This window comes from Colius striatus, chromosome 25 (genome assembly GCF_028858725.1).
Source record: "Colius striatus isolate bColStr4 chromosome 25, bColStr4.1.hap1, whole genome shotgun sequence".
NCBI lineage: Eukaryota > Metazoa > Chordata > Aves > Coliiformes > Coliidae > Colius > Colius striatus.
This window is the reverse complement of record NC_084783.1, coordinates 230,022-252,837: the sequence shown is the minus strand read 5'-3', so window position 1 is coordinate 252,837 and position 22,816 is coordinate 230,022. Positions and strand designations below refer to the sequence as shown.

The window sequence follows — 22,816 nt, the reverse complement described above, 5'->3', positions numbered from 1 at the left end:
ATCAGAAGCTTGTCTCTAAAAATAAGCAGTGGCTTCTTGCAAGTTGCCTCCTTGGCATCTTGGCTCATTAGGGAATCCTGGTTTCTGGGTTCTCACGGTGTTTGGTGAGGGCTGGGAGTTCCCACGGGGGAGGGAAGGGAAGGGGAGAGTCCCGAGGCCTTGGCTTGGACTTTGGAGTGGGATCAGGGGGTGAGGAGAAGGCTCCATCAAGATGTCAGTCAGGGCTTTTGCTGGGTAGAAAGGGTGAATCTTGCTTCCAGTGACAGCTCACACGGTCTCGTTGCTCCAGCATCATCTCAGCTGTCCCCAAGGCCTGGGGCTGTGGAGCAGGAGACGTGAGATGCAGCAGCTGCCAGTCACCAGAATAACTCATCTCTGGGAGGTTTTCCTGCTCTTCAGGCCGTCCCTTGAAGCTGTGCTTGGGGACACTGTCTGCAGTGACCTGGCAGCAGCCTGGCTCCTCACACACATCTCTCTTTTCATGCTTTCTCTCCTCGTTCCCGGGGAAATCTGCTGCTGCCTGAGCAGCCTCAGGAGGGACAGGAGATGGGGGTTGTGTGTGGAGCACGGCCACTGGTCCCAGCCCTGCTGCTGTGGCTGCTGGGTGCAGTGCTTGGCCATCCAGAGCCCCAGGGAAACCCACTTTTGGGGTGTTTGGCAGGTCCTGGGGACATGAGCCACTGCCTGGGTGTCCTCCCGCTGCCAGGGCTGCCCCACTGCCCACCCTGGGCTCTCTGCTCTGCCCCTGCAGCTCTGCCCCAGCCCAGCTCTGCTGGGAATAGCTGACCTAGAAAAACACACCCTGGGTGTGTTGAGAGTGGCAGAACCAGGAGCATTTGTTTCCCAGCCAGGCTCTGATGGGATTAGGAATAACTCTCTGCTAGATGATTCTCCATTAGGGCTGGTGATTGATTTTCTTCCTTCTTATCCCCAGCTCTCTCCTCCTCTCCCTGTTTCAGCTGGATTATTCTCATGCTTGGTTTGCTAATTGCCTGATCACTAGAGCCTCGTTGCCACTGGCCTCCTCTGACCCTCCAAGGTTTCTGCCTTTTTGTTTATGCCTCAGTTCTGATTTAATCTCCTGCATTCCCCAGCACAAGCTGGGTTGTTTCTCCCACCCTGAGCAGAGGAGAAACCTGCTTGTGTCATCCCTGGAATCATTTGGGTTGGAAAAGACCTTTAAGATCATCAAGTCCACCCACTGCTGCCATCCTGCCAAGCCCACTCATGGTCCTCAGCTCCAGGGCTGGGCACTCCCCCAGCTCCCTGGGCAGCCTGGCACAGAGGCTGAACAACCCTCTCAGGGAACAAGCTCTTCTTCAGCTCCAGTCTCAACCAACCCCCACGTCGCCACAAGCCCCTGTCAGGGAGTTGCAGAGCGATGATGCCAACGCAGCCCAGCGCAGGGGCTGTGGGGATGCTGGCACAGCTGTGCTTGGTGATGCTTTTCTGTGCAGAGCTGCTGGCACAGAGCCTGGCACAGCCTGGGGACAGCAGCCAGGGAGCTGTGGGCTGGCAGCTGGGCTGTGGGGCAGGGCTGGCTGCTGGCTCTGCAGCGGGCAGCACCTCGGGGGTTTCCAGCAGCGTTTTTGGCCACTGTTGATGTTTGGAGGAGCCCTCTCCCATCTTGTGCCAAGTTTGGGACGTGCTGGCACTGGCACAAGTCCCTGGCGCTGCCACATCCCTGCCACATGTGCTGATGTCACCCCCCCCCCTGTTGCTGTTCTAAGGATGAACCTTTCCAGAGCACGTGGGGTGTCTCAGCATCACGTTCTGTTCCCTTTGCTCCTTCCTTACCTGGGGGTCTTTACCCTCCCCTTGAACTTCCCTGGCTCCATCCCCCAGCCCCTGCATGCAGCAGGCTTGTTATTTTTAATAGCAAATTAAATGCCAAGATGAGCCTCTATCTAGGCCTTGGAGTAGAGGCTTAATTGGCCTCGTTCCCCTGGGACCAGCCAGGCCCCAGAAAGTAATGAGCTATTAATAAAAGACGATGCTCAGCTCTGTGCTGGGCTCAGCCAGGGCCAGATGGTGACCACAGGGCTTGGCACTGAGGGAATCCTGGGGTCTCCACAGCTGGAGTGGCTTCTGCAGGGTGTCCTGGGGCTGGCAGAGACCCCTGGGGACAGAGGCCACCCCAGCTCCTTGCTCCAGAGCTGATTCCCCCTGGGTTTGCTGAGAGGAGGCCGAGCTGGCGCCTGCTCACCCGCCTGCCCTGGGGTTTGCTGAGGGTGTCGGGGCTGTGCCTGGCTCCAGCGGGCACCAGTGGGTCAGGGCAGGGGGATGGGGCAGCTGGGGCTGTGCTCTGGCTGCAGAGGTGAAGCTGCTGCTGCAGGCTGAAACGCCAGCGGGTTCGTGCCTTTGCTCAGAGGATCAGGTGGCTGCAGCACAACACAGGAGTCTGGTTACCTCAGGCTCATTCATAATGAAGGCAGCAGGGAGCTGCTGTGCTCCAGGGCTGCCTTGGTGCTGCAGCCATGGGCAGGGGAGGGGAAGGGGCCAGAATTCCCCCCAGCCCCTGGCAGAGAGGTGCTGGTGGGCACAGGATACAGCCCAGACTGGGAGACCATCAGCCTGGCAGCAGTGTCTGGCTGCATCAATTTAGTGCAGAGACACTTAAAAACAAGTGTCACAGTAAGTTGAGAGGGTTTTCCCTGTGGGTCTGCAGGTTGTGCCTGTGCACATCCCCCCATCCAGCCCCAGGGCACAGCAGGAGCAGAGCCCTCCAAACCACGGGGAGCTGAGCAAAGCCTTTCCCTCCTCACTCACCCAGAGCCAGCTCAGGTTCCTAAGGCCAGCAGCCAGGCAGAGCTGATCACAAAATGGTTCTTGGCACGGCTGTGAGCAGTCAGCTTGAATGCAGACGCTGCCAAGCAGGTCCAGCTGCACCCCTGTTCCGTGCCAAGGTGACACTGGTGAGTGTCACTGTGGGGGAAAACCTCCAGAGGAGGAAACTTCCTTGCAGGCAGTTGTAGGGAGTGATCACATCTCCCTTCAGCCTCCTCTTCTCCAGCTCCCTCAGAGGCTGAGGTCTGCAGCTCTGTGTCCTTTCTCAAACCTCTCCTCCTGCCTCAGTTTCCCTCAGGGTGCAGCAGGCTGTTTGCAGGTCGTGCACGATCTGGTTTGCACGGGCCACGATCACCAACTCACACCTTAGATGCTGAGAGAGGTCTGGAGCGGTTCCTGAGGGGAGCTGGAACCTGCTGAGCACCAGGGGCCGTGGTCTGGGGAGTGTTTCCCAGTCTCAGCCCCGCAGCCGGGTGACCTGGAGCCGGGCAGGACTCTGCTGGCTGCTGATCCCTGCCCGCCTCTCCCTTGCAGGCACGTGGGGGAACGGTGCTGAGCCCATGAGACCATGCTCCACACAATGAGATGTTGGCTCCCGGTGCTGGTCCTGCAGCTGGCGCTGAGCAGCCCGCGGGCCTCATCCTGCCCTGCCCGCTGCGAGTGCGCCCCGCAGGTCAGGTCCGTGGTGTGTCAGCGCCGGCGCCTCACGGCCATCCCCGAGGGCATCCCCACCGAGACCAAGATCCTGGACCTCAACAAGAACCGCATCCGCTGCCTCAACCCCGGCGACCTGTCCCCGTACCCGCTGCTGGAGGAGCTGGACTTCAGCGAGAACATCATCTCCAACGTGGAGCCGGGAGCCTTCGGCAACCTCTTCAACCTGCAGACCTTGAGGCTGAGGGGGAACCAGCTCAAGCTCATCCCCCCGGGGGTCTTCACCAAGCTGACCAACCTCACCCTCCTGGACATCAGCGAGAACAAACTCGTCATCCTGCTGGACTACGCGTTCCAGGACCTGCGCAACCTGAAGAGCCTGGAGGTGGGTGACAATGACCTGGTGTACATCTCCCAAAGGGCCTTCTCGGGGCTGCTGGGCCTGGAGCAGCTGACCATTGAGAAGTGCAACCTGACCTCCATCTCGGCCGAGTCGCTCTCCTACCTCCAGAACCTGGAAGTGCTGCGGCTCCGGCACCTCAGCATCTCTGCGCTGGAGGACCAGAACTTCAGGAAGCTCCACAACCTCCTGCAGCTGGAGATCGACAACTGGCCACTGCTGGAAGACGTCTCCCCCACCAGCTTCCAGGGCCTGAACCTCACCTCGCTCTCCATCACCTACACCAACATCACAGCCGTGCCCGTCGCTGCCTTGAGGAACCTGGTGTACCTCCGCTACCTGAACCTGTCCTACAACCCCATTAGCACTGTGCTGAAAGGCTCCTTTAAAGACCTCATCCGGCTGCGGGAGCTGCACATCGTGGGTGCTCTGCTGGTGTCCGTGGAGCCGCAGGCGTTCTCCGGCCTCAGGCAGATCCGGCTGCTCAACCTCTCCAGCAACTTCTTGTCCACGCTGGAGGAAAGCACCTTCCACTCCGTCAACACGCTGGAGACGCTGCGGGTGGACAGGAACCCCCTGGCCTGCGACTGCCGCCTGCTCTGGATCCTGCAGCGCCGCAAGACGCTCAACTTCGACGGGCAGCAGCCCATGTGCTCCTCGCCGCCCCAGATCCAGGGCAACGCCCTGCGAGACTTCCCGGACTCCGTCCTCTTCGAGTACTTCACGTGCCAGAAACCCAAGATCAGGGATCGGAAGCTGCAGCACGTGACGGCCCGAGAAGGGCAGTCGGTGTCGTTCCTGTGCCGGGCAGACGGGGAGCCCGACCCGTCCATCTCCTGGGTGTCCCCCCAGCACCGCATGATCACCAGGCGCAGCACGGGCCGCGCGACGGTGCTGCCGGGGGGCACGCTGGAGATCCGCTTCGCCCAGGTGCAGGACAGCGGCACCTACATCTGCATCGCCAGCAACGCCGGCGGCAACGACACGTACTTCGCCACGCTGACGGTGAAGGGGAGGCCGCCCGACGGCTCCCACCGCGCCAACCGCAGCCTGTACGCCGGCGACTTCAATGACACGGCCCACAACGACACGCAGGTCTTCCTGAAGTTCACCTTGGACCTCAAAACCATCCTGGTGTCCACGGCCATGGGCTGCATCACCTTCCTCGGCGTCGTGCTCTTCTGCTTCCTCCTCCTCTTCGTCTGGAGCCGGGGCCGGGGTCAGCACAAGAACAACTTCTCGGTGGAGTACTCCTTCCGCAAGGTGGACGGTCCCACCGCCACCACGGGCCAAGGAGGAGCCAGGAAGTTCAACATGAAGATGATTTGAGCCTGTCCCAGGGGACACGGGGCTGTCTGCCGGGGCGAGGCCGGAGGGGGCCGCGGTGACATCCCCGGGGCTGGTGGTGGCACCTCGCCGTGCCGGTGACGTCCCACAGGCGCCACAGAGCAGCAGTTGCAAGCGTGTGGACCTCAGGGTCGGGGGCTGATGGCTGTCCCAGCCCTGGGGTGAGCCCTCGGGGGCAAGGGCTCAGCGGCCACCTCGGCTCCGGGGGCTCCCAGTGGAGCTGGCAGCTTTGCCACCAACTATGCATTTCTCCAGCCAGGAATCAGCAGCATTTGGGCCTGGAAAAAATAACCCAAACCTTCCTTTTCCCCTTTTCCCCTCCTTTCCTGTTTTTTTAAGAGACTCCAGAACACTTTCCCAGGAGTTGTTTATAGTTCTTCTCTTTTCTTGGTGTTGGGGTTTTGGGGGTTTTGGTTCTTTTTTGGTCCAATGGTTGTGGGTTTTTAATGGATTTCCAAGAGAAAAGTCTTCCAGGGCAACGTGGGCCTGGGGCACCAGGGAAGATTGTGCCGAGCCCGGGGGTGTCCCCCAGCCCCTTCCCAGGGGAGGATTTCAGATGTGGCATCTGCAAACACACGTGCCCAGGGAGGCTCCTGCACAAGCAATAATAAACCCCCAAAGCCAGGCTCTGAGGAGGTGTCAGCAAGGACAAAACACAGGGGAAAAGAAAGGTAAAATGAGGCCCAGGTCATTAAAGTCAGGAGGAGCAGCCCCAGGGTGATGCAAGGCCCCAGCTTTGTGTCCACCCAAGCCGTGGTGGCAGTGGTGGGGGGGAAGGGGTGGGGGGGTCAGGGTTTGTGTGGGTGCAAAAGGCACTTTGAGTCCATTTTCTTTGGCTTGCAAAGTCAAAGTCTGCAGGAGAGCAGGAGCTGGCTCATCCTACATGGGGAAGCTGAGAGGAAGGCTTGGAGACCTCAGGAGAAGGTCCTGTCTGGCAGCTCTGTGGCATCCAGCCGGGTCCTGCAGCTTCTGGCACTGGCCATGGGTGGGTGTCCGTGGGCTCTGCTCCCTGCTGCCGGGCTTCCCCCCCTACCCCTGCCCAGGGCAGTGCTGGCTTCACCTCAGGGTGCAGGGTTTTGGGTGTGAGAAGGTGCAGAGCTGGCACAGCTGGAAGGGAAGAGCCTAGATGGGACCTAAATGGGCCAGGGAGTCCATCTCTTCCTTCTCCTCCTCCTCCTCTTTCTCCTCCTCCCGTGTGCAACCCTGGGGTTTGCTGCAGGTCCCCCCTGGATGTCCCCTCCCCAGCTGGCAGGGGTGAGGATGGACACACTCACTCTGGGAGCTGGAGAAGGCACCTGCCCATCTGCTGCCAGGCATCCCCAGGCCTTTGGGACTGCACTAGAGGCAGGAGCTCCAGAGTGGGTCAGGGCTGTGATCCCCCCTCCCCCAGGAGCTTTGCTCACAAGGGGCACAAGAGAGAGCAGCTGCTCAGGTTGTCCCCTGCACCCCATCCTGCTCACAGCCAGGAGCACTGGGTGCCCCCCAACCCCACCTGAGCCAGGGTTGAAGGACAGGGGTGAAGGAACCCTCCTCTCCAAGGTGCTCCCTGGGCTGCTCCTGCCTGCCCAGGCTGCAGCTGGTCACTGCCAGGAGCCAGACCCCGAGCTGGGGGGCTGCTGCCCACCCCTGCCCTGCCGTGGCCCTTCGCATGCCCGGTGCCCCTCACCCCCCTCCTGAGCCCTGCATGCTGTGTCGTGCCAGGGGAGGGTCCCACTGGCTTCACTCACACCCCTGTTTGGTGTCTGGGGTTTTTAGCTGGGGTTTGGGGTGGGGAGGAGGTCGGGCACAGACCCTTGCAGCAGGAGCAAAGGCAGGTCGGGGCAGTGCAGACCTGACAGGGTTTTATATGTACCAAGCATGTGAAATGTATTTGTGGGAGAAAAAGAAGAGAAAACAAACAAAAACAAAACAAAAAAGGGACTTTTGTGGCTCATTTGGTGTTGGGGTTTTTTTTCCCCCTCTTTTTTCTTCTCCATGTGCCTCAAACAGGGAAAGTCAAAGCTCAGTGGCCAGAGGCTGAGCAGGGCTGAGGGTGGGTGTGGGGAGCAGGGGGGGGATTCAGTGGCTCTGCAACACAACCAGCTCCTGGGAGCAGGAGCAGCTGGGGAAGAGCTGCTGGGGGAGCAAAAGAGGAACTTGTGGGTTTTCTCTCATTTCCTGCATGTGAAAAAAACCTATTGCACAAGGGTGTTCAGCAGGGTAAGGGCTGGGCACTGCCCCAGCTCCCTGGGCAGCCTGGCACAGGGGCTCACACCCCTCCCAGGGAAACAGTTCTGCCTCAGCTCCAACCTCAACCTTCCCTGGGGCAACTCCAGCCCCTTTCCTCTTGTCCCCATTACTTGGGGACAGTAATAAATGACAGAGGCTGAGGGACATACCTGCACTGAGCCCATTGCTGAACAGGATCCTGCTGAATCTTAAATGCTTCATCTGTATTCTCTCCTTTTACAGCATCACAGCCCCAAGTGAGGTGTTGAGGGAGCAATGCCAAGGCCAAGCACGGGCTGCAGTCCCAGCCAGGGCTGTGGTGCAGGGAAGCAGAGTGAGCAGGGCTGGGTGAGGACTGATGCAGGTTTTTCATCTCCCAAAGTCTTGCACCTCCTCCCTGTGCTGGTTTCCAACACGACTCAGCCTCAACGTGCATTTTTATCAGCTCTGGCACCACAGAAGCAGCCCTTTGGGGAGCACCATGGGCCAAGAGGCACGTTGTGCAATACAGGGTGAGGAAACCATGGAGGAGGGCAGCCTGCTCATGATGGGGCTTCTCTTCTGCCTCTGCAGCTCCCTGACAGGAGGCTGCAGTGAGCTGGGGGTCAGGCTCTCGAGTAACCAGTGCTAGGACAGGAGAAAATGGGCTCAAGCTGCCCCAGGGGAGGCTGAGGTTGGAGCTGAGGCAGAACTGTTTCCCTGAGAGGGAACAGGGGAGCTGGGGGAGTGCCCAGTGCTGGAAGGATCCCAGAGCCTGTGTCACCACAGGGTCCAGCTCAAGTGGTGAAAACATGGGGGGTTTTCCACTTCTTTGATGCAACTCCACATCCCCCAGAGCCTGAGCGCATCCCCAGCCTTGGTGCTCCCAGAGGAATCCCTGGAGCTGCTGCTCTCAGCAGCTGGTTCACCCACCTGCCCAGGGTAAGTACTAATGAGTGCCACTCATTATTAGCTAATTAGTTGAATGAGTTGAATGGGAGGAGCTGGTGCTTGGGGGTTAGCATGGATTTAGGGGGTTCAGTGAAGTACTTTGGGGGTTTAGTGAAGTATTTTTGGGTTAAAGGGCAACTTTATCCTGGAGAGGATGGACACTGATGGGAGGGGGTTGTTTTAACAGCTGAGTCACATCACTTTGTGCTCTCCAGCTCCTGGAAAGTCTCTTTTCTAGTGGCTGAGCTGCTCTGTGCAAAGGCTGCAGGAAATGCCAGCAAAGAACAGCATGGAAGGAAACACAACAACTGCCCCTCGTTAATGCATCTGGAGTAACAGAAGACAGGGAGTTAGCAGCCTGATTTGGGGCTTTACCATAGAAATCCCTCCCCCAGCACACCTTTCCATGCAGCTGCCCCCCAGCCAGCAGCCCGGGAGCAGGGGGAGGGAAGCGAAGCCACAGCAACGGGCAGCCAGAGGCCAAACCTCCACCTTCCCTTCACCTCACACGGAGCAAGTGTTGAAAGAACATCCTCCTGTGAGCGAGGGGACACCCAGCAGGGCCATGGCCACGGCCCCAGGAGCCCGGGACGGGCAGCGGGAGCAGCCGCCGTGTCGGGAGCTGGAGCCCCCCAGGGCCCCGCCGCTGCCAGGGAAGACTCAGAGGTAACAAACTGCTCTGGAAATGCCACCTGAAAAGGAGCTTCCTCACAGCACCCCGGGCAGGCTGCTCAGCACCCTGCTGCCTGTGGCAACAGCACGGTGATGGCGCCCAGGGGAATGAGGAGGGAGCGGGGCAAAGGCTGAGGCTGCTCAGGGAGTGATGGCAATGGGAGGAAGGGGAGGTTGAGAAGGAAAGCCACTGTGGGTTTGGTGCTGCTTGTGGCAGCAGGGTCAGGGCTGCAGGCTTGCACTGAGCCTGGCCACGATGGGGAAGAGAAACCCAGCAGCCAGGGTTGCAGATGGCTCCTTCCCACCCTGCTCTTCCTTATGGGCTCTCTGCAGTTCCCTCCCCATGCACAGACCTCCTGTCCCACCCTCCACACCCCCCAAGCCCGGGATGGGGTGTCAAAGGCTTTTCCCTGCTCCCATCCTACAGCTCTCCCACCATCCTGTCCTTGCAGCCACCCGACAGAGACTGCAGGGCCGATGTGAGCCCATGTGCACACACCCCCCCTCTGCACCTCTGAGGGTGTCAACTCGTGCAAGCGAAGCCCCTGAGGCAGCCCCCACCCCTCAGAAGCACCCCCCACGTGCTGGCCTCACTGGACCACCAAACTCCCTGCCTTTTGCCCCGAGAGCACACAGCCAGGGCTCCCCAGGCTGCCACTTCCCCTTTGTCCTTACTCGTCCCCTCAGCCAGCGCCGACAGGAGCCAGATCCCTGGGGAGGGGTGAGCGCTGACTCCTGGCTCTGTGCAGGGCCATCGTCACCCGCTGCAGCAGCCTGGACGCGGCTGTCCCCATGCCAGACAGCCCGGAGGGATGCCCACCTCGCCCCCCAGCCTCAGCCCTCATCTACAGCAACGTGGGTGAGTGATGCCCTGCCCCTGCTGCCTTTCTCCTCGCGGAGGTGCCAGCTCAGACCCCGCCGCCATCCCCGGCCGTCAGCCCTGCCGTGGCGCTGGGCATCGCTTTGGGGATGTAAACGTGCGGGTTGCTGTGTAAATAACAACGTGCTCGTACTCCCACCCCGCTCCCCCACTTTCTCCCCTTGCCTCCGGGGAAGTTTCAGGCCTGCCTTGTCTGTTCCTCCCTCCCCAGGACAGCTGAGGGCCCACCTCGTGCCCCGCAAGGCCAGCCGAGGCGAAGGAGCCGGGAGAAGCCCCTCGCAGCCCGATGAGTGTCCCCTTCCCCCTCCTCTGCCCAAGAAGCAGCTCCAGCGAGCAGAGTCTCTCCCAGAGAAGGGCCCATCCCAGCACCGCCACAGCAGCCCCCCGCCACGGGCTGGCAGCACCCTCTGCGGCATCCCCCCACCCCGGCTGCAGCAGCACGAGGGGGCTCCCAGCGCCGTGCCCACGCGGGACGGACCCTCCTGGGCACCCAAGAAGCCCCTGACCAAGTCCCAAAGCCTGGGGGAGGCGGCCGGGAGCCGGCGGCAGGAGCTGACGTTCGGGACGGCTGACGGGGAGCTGGGGCAGGCGCTGGGCGGCGCGGGGCCGCGGGAGCTGCTGCCCGGCTGCTGCTGGGCCGCGCTGGGCCGGCTCTCGGCTCGCATCCAGCAGCGGCTGCTGGGGCCGGAGCGGCGGCGGCTGCGGGCTGAGCTGGCGGGGAAGGGCTGGGCAGCGCTGCGTGTGCTGGGCCGGGAGCCGTGCTGCCACAGCAGGGACGCCTGGTACTTCCCTGTGGGCTTCACCTTCGAGCGGAGGCAGCTGGTGCTGGCGGCCAAGGTAAGGGGGAGCTGGGGAATGCGGCTGGGGGTGCAGGGGGAGCCGGGGGCTGTGGGGAAACACGGTGGTTTGGCCACTGATGCCCCTCACCAGGCACTTCCCCTTTTTGCACCTACTTCTGCATTTACTGAAGGGGCTGGTGCTGCTGGGGAGGGAGAGTGGCTGCTGCTGCGGTCAGAGAAGCGTGGTGGGGGTGGGCAGGGCCCTGCAGAGCTGCTGCAGCCCCAGCCCCTGCTCCAGCAGCTTCCCCTGGCTCAGGGGGCACAGGAACGTGTCCAGGTGGGGTTGGAAACCTCCTGAGGAGCCTCCACACCCTCCCTGGGCAGCCTGGGCCAGGGCTCCCTCACCCCAGCACCAAAGGACTTGCTCCTGTGCCAGGGGCGCTGCCTGTGTGCCAGCTTGTGTCCATCACCCCTTGTCCTGTCACTGGAGACACCAGAAAAAGTGTCCCCCCATCCTCCTGACACCACCCTTCAGGCACTCAGAAGCATTAGTGATGTCCCCCATGTCCCCCTCAGCCTTCTCCACTCCAGGATGAATAGCCCCAGGCGTCTCGGACCAGGGCTGGTGGCCCTGAGGTGAGGTGGTGGCCCAGCCCAGGATGAAGCACCCCATCCTCACACTGTGGCTGTGTCCTGTCTGTCCTTGCAGGTCCCCAAGCCGTGCTGCACCAGCCTGGAGGTGCAGAGCTCCCTGGGAGCACACTGCAGCATCCAGAGCCTGATCAGCCACTTCACAGAGCAGCTCCCTGAGGAACTGGTGCTGCCTGGGGAGCTGAGTCCATCCCCTTCCTCAGAGCAACCAGCCCAGCTGGCCACACGTCCTGTCCTGCAGGTCTTCATCTCTCCTGAGGTTCCCTACCAGACCCTGGCAGGCTTTGTGAGGGGATCCCAGAGCCTGCACAGGACCAGCCCTGGGCACTACGAGCGCCTGGCTTGCCTCCTCCTCCTGCAGGTGTGCATGGGGCTGGAGCACCTGCGGCTGCAGAACGTGGGCCAAGGGGACCTCTGCCTCGAGAACCTGCTGCTGGTGCAGTGCCCGTGTTCTCCCCAGAGCCAGCAAGGCAAGGAGGCAGCCCTGGGGCTGTCCCTTCCCAGGCTGCTCATCAGCAGCTTCTTCAAGGTTGAAAGCAAGCAAAGGGCTTGTTCTACCAGCCAGGAGCAGGACTGGACCGAGGGGTTTGCTGCATCCCCCTCCCTGGCGGCAGATGAGCTGAATGTAGGCATGCTGATCTATCAGATCTTGCACGTGGACATCTCCCTGGAGAAGGCTTTGGGCCCTAGAAGCAACAGAGCTCCTGAAATCCCCTCCCTGTCCATCTATTCCACGGGACTCAAGCGTCTGGCCACGCTGCTCCTCCAGAGAGACCCCTGCAAGAGGGTGTCCATCGAGCAGGCCAGGAGCATCCTGCAGGTGCTGCTCTGGGGGCCCCGCCAGGAGCTCTTTGCAAGGAGCAAAAAGACCCTCCCCCTGCTCCGGAGCTGGGTGGAGCTGAAGAGGGCTCTGCTGCTCCTGAGGTTTGCAGAGGATTCAGCTGGGGCAGCGGGGAGCCCTGGCCTCGAGGACTGGCTGTGCTGCCAGTACTTCAAGGAGGTCACTGAACACACGCTCTGCCAGGTCACCCAGGCTCTCTACACTCCCTAAAGACAAGGCAGAGTTCACAGCCCTCCCTACAGGTCTCCTCAAAGCCAAGAGCCCACCAGGACCTGGCCAAATCCAGCAGCTCACAGGGAACCCAGGCTGGTCCTGGCAGGGAAAGCCCCATTTGCAGACCCAGACCAGCACATGGATGCCAAAGCTGGGGCCAAACTCCCACACCAGAGGTTGTGTTTTACACCCTCGACAGAGTTGTGTTTGGCACTGTGAGCCCAGCTTATTAGAGCATCTCTGGAAGGATGGTGGGATGGAAACTGCAGCATCAAGCACCAGTTTAGTGGCTGATTATCCCATTGATGAGGCTTAGACTGTGCACAGAACCCCCCCAGCTCCTCCCACTGTTAAATAACAGCACAAAGCCAGGCACCCAGCTCACCTTAATGCACCCTCAGCAAAGCAGAAACACAATACCTTGCACTGGGTGCCCTTTCTTAAGAGCCAGTCTGTGGCACAGTCACAAATACCAGTGACATTTTAAAGGGGGAAACACAGCAGCCACACAGCTTCAATAAAACCCAGAGCTGAGCCTCTGCAATACCTCTCCTTTCTGTGCTCCTGTGACTGCATTACACAGCCCAGTGCTGAATCCTGGGGGAAACACAAAGCCAGGCTGCCCTGCTGAGTGCAGATGAGCCACCACAGCCTGGAGGGTGTGGAGTAAAGAGCTGGGGGTCAGTTTGTGGCTGCAGCACCCAGTGAACAGGCCACAGCCTTGGTCTGTGACCACACAGCTCCATGTGGCATCTACACCCCAAACCCCACCAAATCTGGTCCCCAAACCCAGGCAGAGGGCAAGGGACCATGGCAGTGAGGTGCCCTGCTCAGGTCATTGCAATTAGTATTAAGACCTTGCTAAGCCACTTGCAGCTCTCTCCTGCCTGCAGCAGGAGCAGTCTGTGGGCTGTGCATCCCAGCCCTCCCCTGCTCAGGCAGCCCCAGCGTGCCCACAGACAGGGGCAGCAGCCCCTGGGCAGTCACCAGAGCCTGTGGCATGGCTGGGTCAGGGAGGATTCCTCCCAGGAGTCCCTGAGGCCGAAAAACAAACAACCTCTAGTAAAGCAGAGCTGTGATTCCCCCCAGATGAAACCACAGAGCACAGCACCAGCTCCCTGGGCAGTGGGTTCTGCCTCCTGTCCTGCTGCCAGCTGAGTGTGGGCAAGCAGCAGCTTCATCCTCCTCATCATCCTCACATGCAGGCAAGCAGCAGCCTCATCATCCAGCTGCAGCAAAGCCAAAGGCCCAGCTGCCTCCCCTCAAGAAGGGACCAAAGCAGCTCCTCAGCCACAGCCACCAGCAGTGCACAGAAACGTTGGTCAGATTGAGGGCTTTGGGGGCAAAATCTTGCAGGAGGGTTTGTCCTGGGTGAGCCCCAGCCCTGCTGGTCCCACCTCTCCTGTAGTATCCTGCGTGGCTACAAGATGGCAGTAAAGGCCATGGCACAGCAGCAGCTGCCCAAAGGGCCATCTCATCCCTGGGCTGCAGGGCAGGAGAGGGCTGTGCCACACAGCAGAGCACAGCCCCAGCCAGGACAGCTCCATAGCAGGAACTAATTAAGCAGATGAAGCCCCCCCAGCTCTCTGCATTGCTAATTAACCACCAGGGAACACGGGGCCATCCCTCAGGCGACTTTGTGCTGCAGATCCAACACCCAGCTCTGCTCCTGCTGCATCTCTGAGCTTGAGGGATGAGGTTGTGGGTTGTTGATTTTGAGGGGGTGAGCTGTGCCTGAGGCCCCTTCACCTGCACCATGTCTCTGAAGCTCAGCCCAGAGGGGGTGTCAGGCCCAGGCAGAGCCCACCCTCATGACCATGTGCTCTGAGGTACAGGCTCAAAGCAACAACCTGGGGACAACACCCCATGCAGGGTTGACACTGCCCCAGGGGAAACACGAATCTGCTCAGAGGATGAGAGAGGCCTCCAAAGCTGCAAGGGAGCAGCAGGGGAGACAGAATTGAAACACACTGCTTTAAGGCACAGCCCCAGGAGACTCCTCTCTGGTACCTTCAGCACTTAAGTGTAGCACTGAGCAGCTGCCACTGTCCCTGTGCTTCAGGCTCCCGAGGGCTGCAGAGCCCCACAAGCAGCAGTTTAACAGCTCCTTCTCATGCCCAGGGCTTGAGAGGCTGCTGCTGGGCCTCAGCAACAGCATCCAGCCCTCCCACTGCCTCCCAGCAGCCCAGAGAACTCGCACCCAGAGACTCCAAGCTCAGGCAGGAGGCACCTGTGACTCCCTCACACACCCCCCCACATACCAAACCATCAGTGAGTGATGCCACCACCAGTGGAAACACACAACCTGCTCATTTCAAACCAAAAGCAAGCTTTTGAAGCATTCTGGGCTGATTTCAAGTCCTGGGGTAGCTGATAACCACGAGCTCCAGCTAAGCAAAGAATGAGCAACACCTTTGTGTAGCTGCAGCTTTAATGGTGGTGGGGGGAGGCAGTTCCAGAGGCATCTCTTCAGAGTCTTGAAACAGCTTAAAACCAGTAATAAAAAGTAAAATATAAACTTTTATTTAGAATTAAAGCAAATAACTTCAGTATCACAAACACAATATTAACCTTCCAAGAAATGTACTGCTGGATTTGGAGGGAGCATTTATTTGCACAACCACGACATGAGCACAAAATCCAGAGAGGAAAGAAAGAGAGATGTGTGGAGCCTGAAATCATCACCATCTCATCACCAGAGCAGCTGGGCACAAGGTTTCATACAGAGTTATAGAGATAGATACGTGTGCTGCAATAGATGTTGACAAAGTTTCTACAGAATCATCTTTATAGACAACAAAGAAAGCTCTAAAGAGGCAAAGCATTGCGATCTAATCTTCTTCTGATGGGTCTCTCTCAAAGGTGTAGGCCATGAAGCAAGCATCTGGTCTCTTGGGGACAAGGGGATGCCCTGGTCTCACAATCTCAAAGCCCAAAAAGCTGAAAGTCCGGAGCAATGCAGCTGGTGTGGGGGGAAAAACAAACAAAGCACAAGATTGACTCGTTTGTTACCGTGCAGCAGCTCAAGGGCAGCTCCCAGAGGCTCCCACCGAGCTCACACCCACCTCTGTCATCTCTGTTCTTGTGGAAACAGATGAACACGTGATCAACTCGAAGCTGTTCTTCAGCAAACTCGAGAAGAACTGCAAAACTGCAAGGCAAATGCAAAGGTTCAGGGCACATGAGCAAGAGCTCCCTGCAGTCAGCCCTCACAAGGCCGCCTGAGCCAGCCCCACACCCCCTCACGGGCCCAAGGAAGAGGCTGGGGCAGGAGATTCACCTCCCTGAGCCCCTGGGGTAACTCCAGGACACACATCCAATTCCTCAGTAACACTGGAAAGAGACTTTTGCGCTGCAGCTGAAGGGAGAACTGCAGTGACAGCCTCAGAACCAGGATGATGCGTTCAGTGGGTAAAAATGAGCCACCAGCTAAGGAGGGAAGAGCCTGAAATCAGCCCTTTTGGGTGATTCTGCCTGACCAGCCAGGAAACAGCAGCCCCCAAACCAGGATCCCTTATTTTCAGCCTCTTTCAAGACAGCATCATTGTTAGACTTCAGCTTCCAGAACAAGAGAAGCAAACCCCAAGGACAGCAAAGCATTTCTGCACCCTCCCAAGAGGCCTCGTTGCACCCACCTGTCTTTGCTCCCTTCAGGCAGAGCACCACTGGGAATTTCTATATAGAGGTTGTTGTTGTTCAGCACTGCTCTCCAACTAATGTGTTTGGCATCTGTAAGCCTTGACTGGACATTCAGAATTCTTGTCCTGTTATTAGATGTTAGTTCTTCTGTTACATTCAGCCGATTATCCTGCAGCAGGGACACGTGCAAAGTCACCTCCAATTCACTCTGGAGGAGGAGAAACTCCCATGAAGGAGTTTGAGGCCGAAACAAAAGGCACTCAGGCTCCTCACAGGAAGCTGCTGGTGGGTTGGCATTCAATACTCACCGAGTAAAATAAATTAGCTGAAAGATTGTGATCCCTCTGACTATTCCCTCGCCCACCTGGGATCTTCAGGGGTGGGTGAGGGACATCAGGAGCACCACCGAGGCCCCGGACCCAGGTTACTACAGCAATTGAAGGGAACCCTGGAACTGCAAAGGGATGAGAGAGGCAAAGAGGCAGGGTTAGATTTAAACAAAAACCCCAAAAGCTAAGCCAAAGGAACTCCTCCCACCACAAGTGAAGCAAGAGGCAAGACAAAGGAACCTCCAGAGCAGGGAGAGGCACGGTGCCTCACGTCCAGACCCACGAGGCTCAGGAGGCTGCTACTGCAGCACTTGGAGGGGGGAAAAAGGAGCTTGGAGGTGAAAATACTCTGGGCCTCAAGTGAGCAAAGTGTGTTTCTACAGCCAGGCAGCAGCATGCTGGACCTGATCTCAAGAGCAGCAGCATTCTGCTGTTACACACACATGATCCCACCTTGTTCTCCACAGTTATCACGAGCATCCTGGCCCAGCAAGCTCAGGATCACTTTTCCCCTGTGCTATTACAGCCCTGATGACCTCAGACCTTGGCATCAGCACCCCTGCCTTCAGGTTCAGAAAATGACCTGAAACAGTCCCACAGGTGCCACTGTCTCCAATACAGTTTGGCCATGCTCAGAAGCCCAAACCACACCTGAACGTCTGAGAAACCAATGTGCCTTTGCACTGAATCCTTCAGAACAGTTCCAGCTCAGATCCTAAACCTCGTGAACCTGACCCTCTGCAGATCCAGAACACGTTTTCTTGCATGCAGGTGAAGTTTCACCCCATCCAGATAAACCTCCTTAACCAAATAAGCCTTCTAGAAGCTGGAACACAGAAAGTTCCACTGAAACATAAGGAAAAACTGTTTCCCTGTGAGGTGAGGGAGCCCTGGCCCAGGCTGCCCAGGGAGGGTGTGGAGGCTCCTTCCTTGGAGGGCTTCAAAACCCTCCTGGACACGTTCCTGTGTGAGCTCATCTAGGTGGGAGCTGCTTTAGCAGAAGGATTGGACTGGATGAGCTCTAAAGGTCCGTTCCAAGGCCCAGCATTCAGCGACTGCACTGTAGGAAGAGCCGAGGCTGTGCTGGTGGCCCCTCCCTCTGCACCATCCTTCACCCTGCAGGCTCCCTCTTCCAGTTGCGTCATCTCAGCAGATGCAGCAATCGAGGCCCTTCGGGAAATTTTCACAATCGTCCTGTCTGTGAGTGCCAGCAGCCATTTGCAAATCAGAATAAACACCCACTCAATAACCCACCATTTTGCACCGTTCCTAAGGGTGCTTTTCTTTTAGGAAGGCACTGAATGGCCATGCAGGTCAGACCCTGCTGGCAGCACACACACTGCAAAGGGCTCCTCAGGATCCACAGTTCACACACTCCCCGTTAAATGTGTGTTCAGGCTGTTGTTTCAGGCTCTCTGAAAGACTCTAGATGCTTATTTTAATCTCTGGAGCTGTGCATTCCCGATTACCCTTCCAAATAAGCCTTTAAGCACCCTGTTTCACAAGCCTGCAGTGGCAATCAATCCTCTATCCCCTTGATGAAAGGCAGCACACAAGGAACGCTGCCCAGACCAGAACATACTGGAGTGATGTCTGTGTGTACTCAACTCCTCTTGGAAAAAACAATCCCAGAGCGGTGGGGGTTGGAAGGGACCTTTAGAGACCATTTAGTCCAATTGCTCTGCTACAGCAGGTCACAAACCTTTAGATGTTTAATAGCGGCCGATTATTACAAATGGCTAAACAAAACCATCTGGAATACCTCTCCCAGTGCCCAGACAAAGTGTAACCCCGGCCAAGGCCGACTGCTGTTCTACCCTGAGTCATCTCGAGTCAGCTATTTTTCTTCCCAGCATCTAGTCTGGGCTGTTTAAATCTTTCGATTGAGTTTTAAACCAGCGGCTCTCCCAACGCCCTCACCTTCCCCTTTACCCCCAGCTATCTGCGATTACATAAGGAGATCAACAGCTTTCCATCCTCCCAGACCTTCACCTAACAGTCGGGGTGGGTAGAAGCCGCCTTCCAGCGCAGCTTTTGTCTAGGGGCCCCTCACAGCCCCTCTGAGGGGGAGCAGCCGCCTCCCGTCAGGGCTGTTTCCCCGCGGTGTGACACGTCGGGGGCTGCGGCGGGGCCGGGCCGGGCCGTGTGGCGCGGCCCGGCAGCGGCTCACACCGGGCTGGGGGTTGGGGGCGGGTTCGGCCTTTACAAAGCCCCGTTTCTGGGTTGTTTTTTTCCAGCCGCCGCGTCCCGCGGGACAGGCCGCCGGGGCCCAGCGCGGCCCGCCCCGCCCCCGCCCGCCACCGAGCTCCCCTCCCCCTGGCCACTGGCGCCTGAGGGACGAGGAAGAGGAGGCTGAGGGCAGGCGCTGAGGGGAAGGGAAGAGGCGGCGAGCGCCCGGCGGTGCGTAGGCTGAGGGAGGCCCCGGCCCCTCACCTGCTCTGTCCGGTACTGAGGCTCAACACAGCGGGCATGATGGTGCTTTTATTCCCCTCTTTCTCTCTAGCGAAGCAGTGACTGTTGAGTATCCGCTGCAGGGAGGATTTCACCATCCGGCCGCTCTGGTCCGAACCCCGAAACCCTCCGCGCCGCGGCCGGCCGCTCCCCAGGCGCTGCTACACAAAATGGCAGCGCCGCCGCAGTGCCGCCTTATATATCCTGCGCGGGCCACGCCCCCCGCAGAGGCCACGCCCCCTCGGCGAGCCACGCCCCCGGCCCAGAGAGAGCTCGCCACCGGTGAACAGCACGCTTGTCGCTTAGGTAACCCGCTTTCCCATTGGCTGAAGGCAGCGCGGGGGGCGGAACAGAGAGCTCTTCTCCTATTGGCTGGGCAGCGTGAGGGGTGTTCAGTATTGGTTGGAAGGGCGGTAGGACTGGGGAGGGGGGGGAATGGCGGCCTCTGATTGGCCGCGCCGTTGCGGGTGGGCGGGGCGCGGCGGGGTCCGGCCGGGAGGCTCGGTCGCGGCGCCTCAGCCGTCGCTGTGCCGGGAGCCGCCGGTTCGAGTCCCGCGTCCGCGCCTCCGCCCGGCCGAGGGAAACTGCGGCGGAGGGGACGGGCCAGGCCGCGACAGCCGCGGGGTCGGACGGCGTGGACAGCCGCGGGGCTGCCCGCTCGCGGGGCCACCGGGCTCCCAGACACCCACCCAGGCTGCCCAGGGAGCTGGGGCAGTGCCCAGCCCTGCGGGGATCCCAAAGCCCTGGGCTGAGCTGCTGAGGGGTCAGGGCTGGGCTGGGCAGGGTGAGGCCAGGGCTGGGCCTGCAGCAGCCTCAGCGGCTTCTCCAGCCCCAGGGTGATTGTATGAGTTGTACCATCAGCCCTTGGCATTCCCTTGGCCGGGGTCACACTCCGTGAGGCACCACTTTGCTGTTCCCGCGGGGATCGGCGCTGACGGCAGCAGCTCCGTGCTCTCCTGCATGAGGACTCGGGTAAATGCCGGTTGTCTGTGCCGCAGAGGCCGGTCAGCATCCTCCTCAGCCCGTAACACACAGCCCCCCACGCTCCCCTGGCTGCAGCACCCTCTGTGCTTCATCTGTGGCCAGGCTCTGGGAGATCCAAGGCTGGGGGACACAGTGGGGTGTTTGTGCAGCCCCACAACAAGGTCTGGGAGCAAGGGTGAGCGTCTGACATCCCCATTCAGACAGTATCAATTAAAACACACATCCATCCCTTTAAGGTCTTCAAAATTCATCTGAAAAGCAGCAAATGTGTGCAAAAGCTGACAGAGGTTATCATTTCCAGGAGAGGAGGTCTCGGGTTGGGCCATCGCTGAGCATCAGGCCGAGGAGCGGGTCGAGCACAGCACAGCAGTCGGGGCACATCCTGAACTGTGGGTCTTGCCCCGTATGGAAAGAGCTCAAAGCAATGCTTTAGGTGATGCTGAATCAAGCTGGCAGTTGGGTATGCCTTGTAAATTCAGTGGGGAAAAGGTGTTTATACACCCAAAGAAAGCTGCTGAAGATACATTGCAATTTCGAACCCAAAGCTGCTTAAAAACCTGAAGGGAGACGGCGGCATTTGTTTGTCTGTGTTCATCTCAGGCTAAGCCCTGCCCTTTCTGTTGCCTTCAGGTGCCAGGAGTGCATTTGGGCCTTTTAAAATATATTTTAGGGGTTTTTTTTAACTACCTTTTATCACTATTTGCTTTAACACATTCCCATCCAGGAGCTCGGAGCACAAGGGTATTGTATCGATGAGTTCCACTTTGCACAAGGATAAGCCTCTAAATCCCCATCGGCTTCTGTGTCCTGACACTGCTCTGATTGACTGGGATGGAACAAAGTGTGTTGCCAAAAGAAAACACCGTTCTCCAGCTTAGAGGAGAAGCTTAGCCTAGCCCATGGCCAGTGACTAGGCTGGGAATCATGGCAAGAGGTCCCAGAGGAAAATCCTTTCCCTGCTGCAGGTATCTGCACAAAGCTCCCAGAAGACAGTTTGCTGCCACCCCACTGTCTGGATTTGGCTGTCGCTGTGCAGAGGGGAAGCTGATTGCCATTGAATGCATTACCCAGAGACCAGGTTGAAACAATTCAACAACATCCAGGCCAAACGAAGCGAGTCAGAGAAGATTTAGCCCTTTGTGTTGAGTGTGTTGTGTTAGAAAAGGTTTTCCTGATGGGGGGAATGAATGTTTCAGCTGATGGAAGCACTGCCTGAGCTCTGTGATAGCTTTCATTCCTTCTAATAAAGGCATTTATTATTTATGTAGTGACCTGCCTGTAATTCCTTCTAATGGCACCATGGCAGCTGACATCATCTCTGCAGCTGCTTTCCCCTCTCCCGTGGCACTGGGAACAGCTTTGCCCTTTGGATACCTGTCACCCCAAGGGGCCATCATTCCATTTTACAGTTGAGTGACCCAGCTAATGCTGTTGCTACTCTGTAGTTCTGCAAAGAGCCCAATCAACCTGTTTGTGCTTTGTGCATTACATATCGTGTGTGATTAGTTCCAGCTGCAGTTGTGCTGAGATAGCCAGACTTCCAGTTTAGCAGTGATTCATAAATCCTCACAGAGAAGCCTCTGACTCACAATTTCAGGGTTACCAGCTGAGGCAGTTTGAGATGTTGCCATCTCCAGCTGTTTTGTTGGGGTTTTTTACCACTGTTTTGCCATGAGAGTGGGGAGAAGTAACTGTGTGTTGGTGTCTCAGTTGCTCCAGCTCCATTCCTAGCTTGGCACTGTAGTCCAAACCCATCCCTGGTATTAGCTTATGCACTGGGCAGTGAACCCTAGCAGCTGATGTGTGGACAACCATTCCTACTTGCCCCCATCTGCTGTGGCACAGTAGCTTTCAACATAGAGGCAAGATGGGCAATGGCAAATAATCTCATGCATCAAAGTCCTTATGCTCTAGTTCATCCAGTGTCCTGTGCTGGTGTCTGTGAATACACCCTCCGCTGCCTTCTCATTCCCCTGGCTCCCAACTACCCCATCTCCCAAAGCCACGTGTTTCAAAGGACCAGCATAGTCCCCAGAGCAGGAGGTGCAGCAGGGAGCTCTCTGTCCCCTCCTGATGGCAGCTCTCTCCTGAGCTGCTCGCTGAACTCCTCAGAGGAGAGCACCAGCCAGCGCTGTGCTCTCACACAAGCAGGTCACGGCAATTAGGCTGGCTCAGACAACCTGGGAAAAGGTTTTGTACAGCCTGAGTTACTCAATAACCAGAGCTGCTGACAGAGCAAGTACAGAAGAGCTTCAGAGACGTAGCCAAGCACCAAAAGCAGGACTGAGGCTGAGGCAGAGGTGTCCACATTGGCTTCCACAGCCATCATTGCATGTGATGACTTTTGCCCCCTGGAGTTCAGCCAGTTTTAGTCCCAGAGTAACCGAAACGTTCATCTTGGTCAGTTCTGTGTGGAGACAAAGAACAGCAAAGGCTTGTGAGGTCTTTATCAAAGCACTGGGCAGTGTTGTTCCTACACTTTATAATGCATCTAACTCATCAGTCTCATAGGGCAGGGCTCAGCCTGTCTCCTTCCCTGGAACTGCTGCTTCCTTCCCTCAGTAACAGTTAACTACCAGTTACCTCATTTCAAATACTCCCCCACTAGAAGCTCTGTGGGGGGTGTTAGAATCTATTCTGATCTTTGTGGGACAGGTAATTAGAACACTTGGGTTTTTTTCTAGCTGGAAAATTCATTGTCATTGGTGTGGGAATGATTTGATTTGAAGGTCAGGTTCCCTGCAGCCCCACTTGTGCTGGAAGGAGACTCTGCACGCCTCTGCCAAGCTGAGCTGGACTCCTCACATGTTTACCAGCCACAGGGAAGAATTTATTTTCCAAGATCTTGGTGAGATATCAGACTAGAAGAAAGCAGTCACTAGTTTTCAGGCCAACAAACATCTGTACTCCTCACCAAAGAACCTCTGGATCTCTGCTTTCTCACTTGCTCACAGCTGGCGTGACGACGACTGTATTTTGAATGCAGATGAGGTAACAGATGCTTAAAATGCTCTCAGGTCTCGTTATCTGTTTCAGGAGTGTAACCCAACC

At 58.0% G+C, this 22,816-nt stretch overlaps 3 protein-coding genes across 3 annotated transcripts; 2 read left to right on the top strand and 1 right to left on the bottom strand.

The window, feature by feature from the left end:
• Nucleotides 1–3,355: 3,355 nt before the first annotated feature.
• Nucleotides 3,356–5,170, top strand: LINGO3 (leucine rich repeat and Ig domain containing 3). Its single transcript, XM_010207134.2, has one exon. It carries the CDS (start codon nucleotides 3,356–3,358, stop codon nucleotides 5,168–5,170), a length of 1,815 nt encoding a protein of 604 aa, XP_010205436.2.
• Nucleotides 5,171–7,876: 2,706 nt separating this feature from the next.
• On the top strand, nucleotides 7,877–12,885 carry PEAK3 (PEAK family member 3). Its single transcript, XM_062015028.1, has 6 exons — nucleotides 7,877–7,908; nucleotides 8,232–8,317; nucleotides 8,739–8,992; nucleotides 9,748–9,857; nucleotides 10,090–10,715; nucleotides 11,367–12,885. Exons 1-6 carry the CDS (start codon nucleotides 7,878–7,880, stop codon nucleotides 12,357–12,359), a joined length of 2,100 nt encoding a protein of 699 aa, XP_061871012.1. The 5' UTR covers nucleotide 7,877; the 3' UTR covers nucleotides 12,360–12,885.
• A 1,977-nt stretch (nucleotides 12,886–14,862) lies between these two features.
• Nucleotides 14,863–18,944, bottom strand: OAZ1 (ornithine decarboxylase antizyme 1). Its single transcript, XM_062015062.1, is given in 6 exon segments — nucleotides 14,863–15,324; nucleotides 15,428–15,513; nucleotides 15,998–16,170; nucleotides 16,310–16,396; nucleotides 16,398–16,455; nucleotides 18,764–18,944. Coding segments are annotated over 6 exon segments (651 nt in total). The 5' UTR covers nucleotides 18,880–18,944; the 3' UTR covers nucleotides 14,863–15,193.
• Between the last annotated feature and the right edge of the window lie 3,872 nt (nucleotides 18,945–22,816).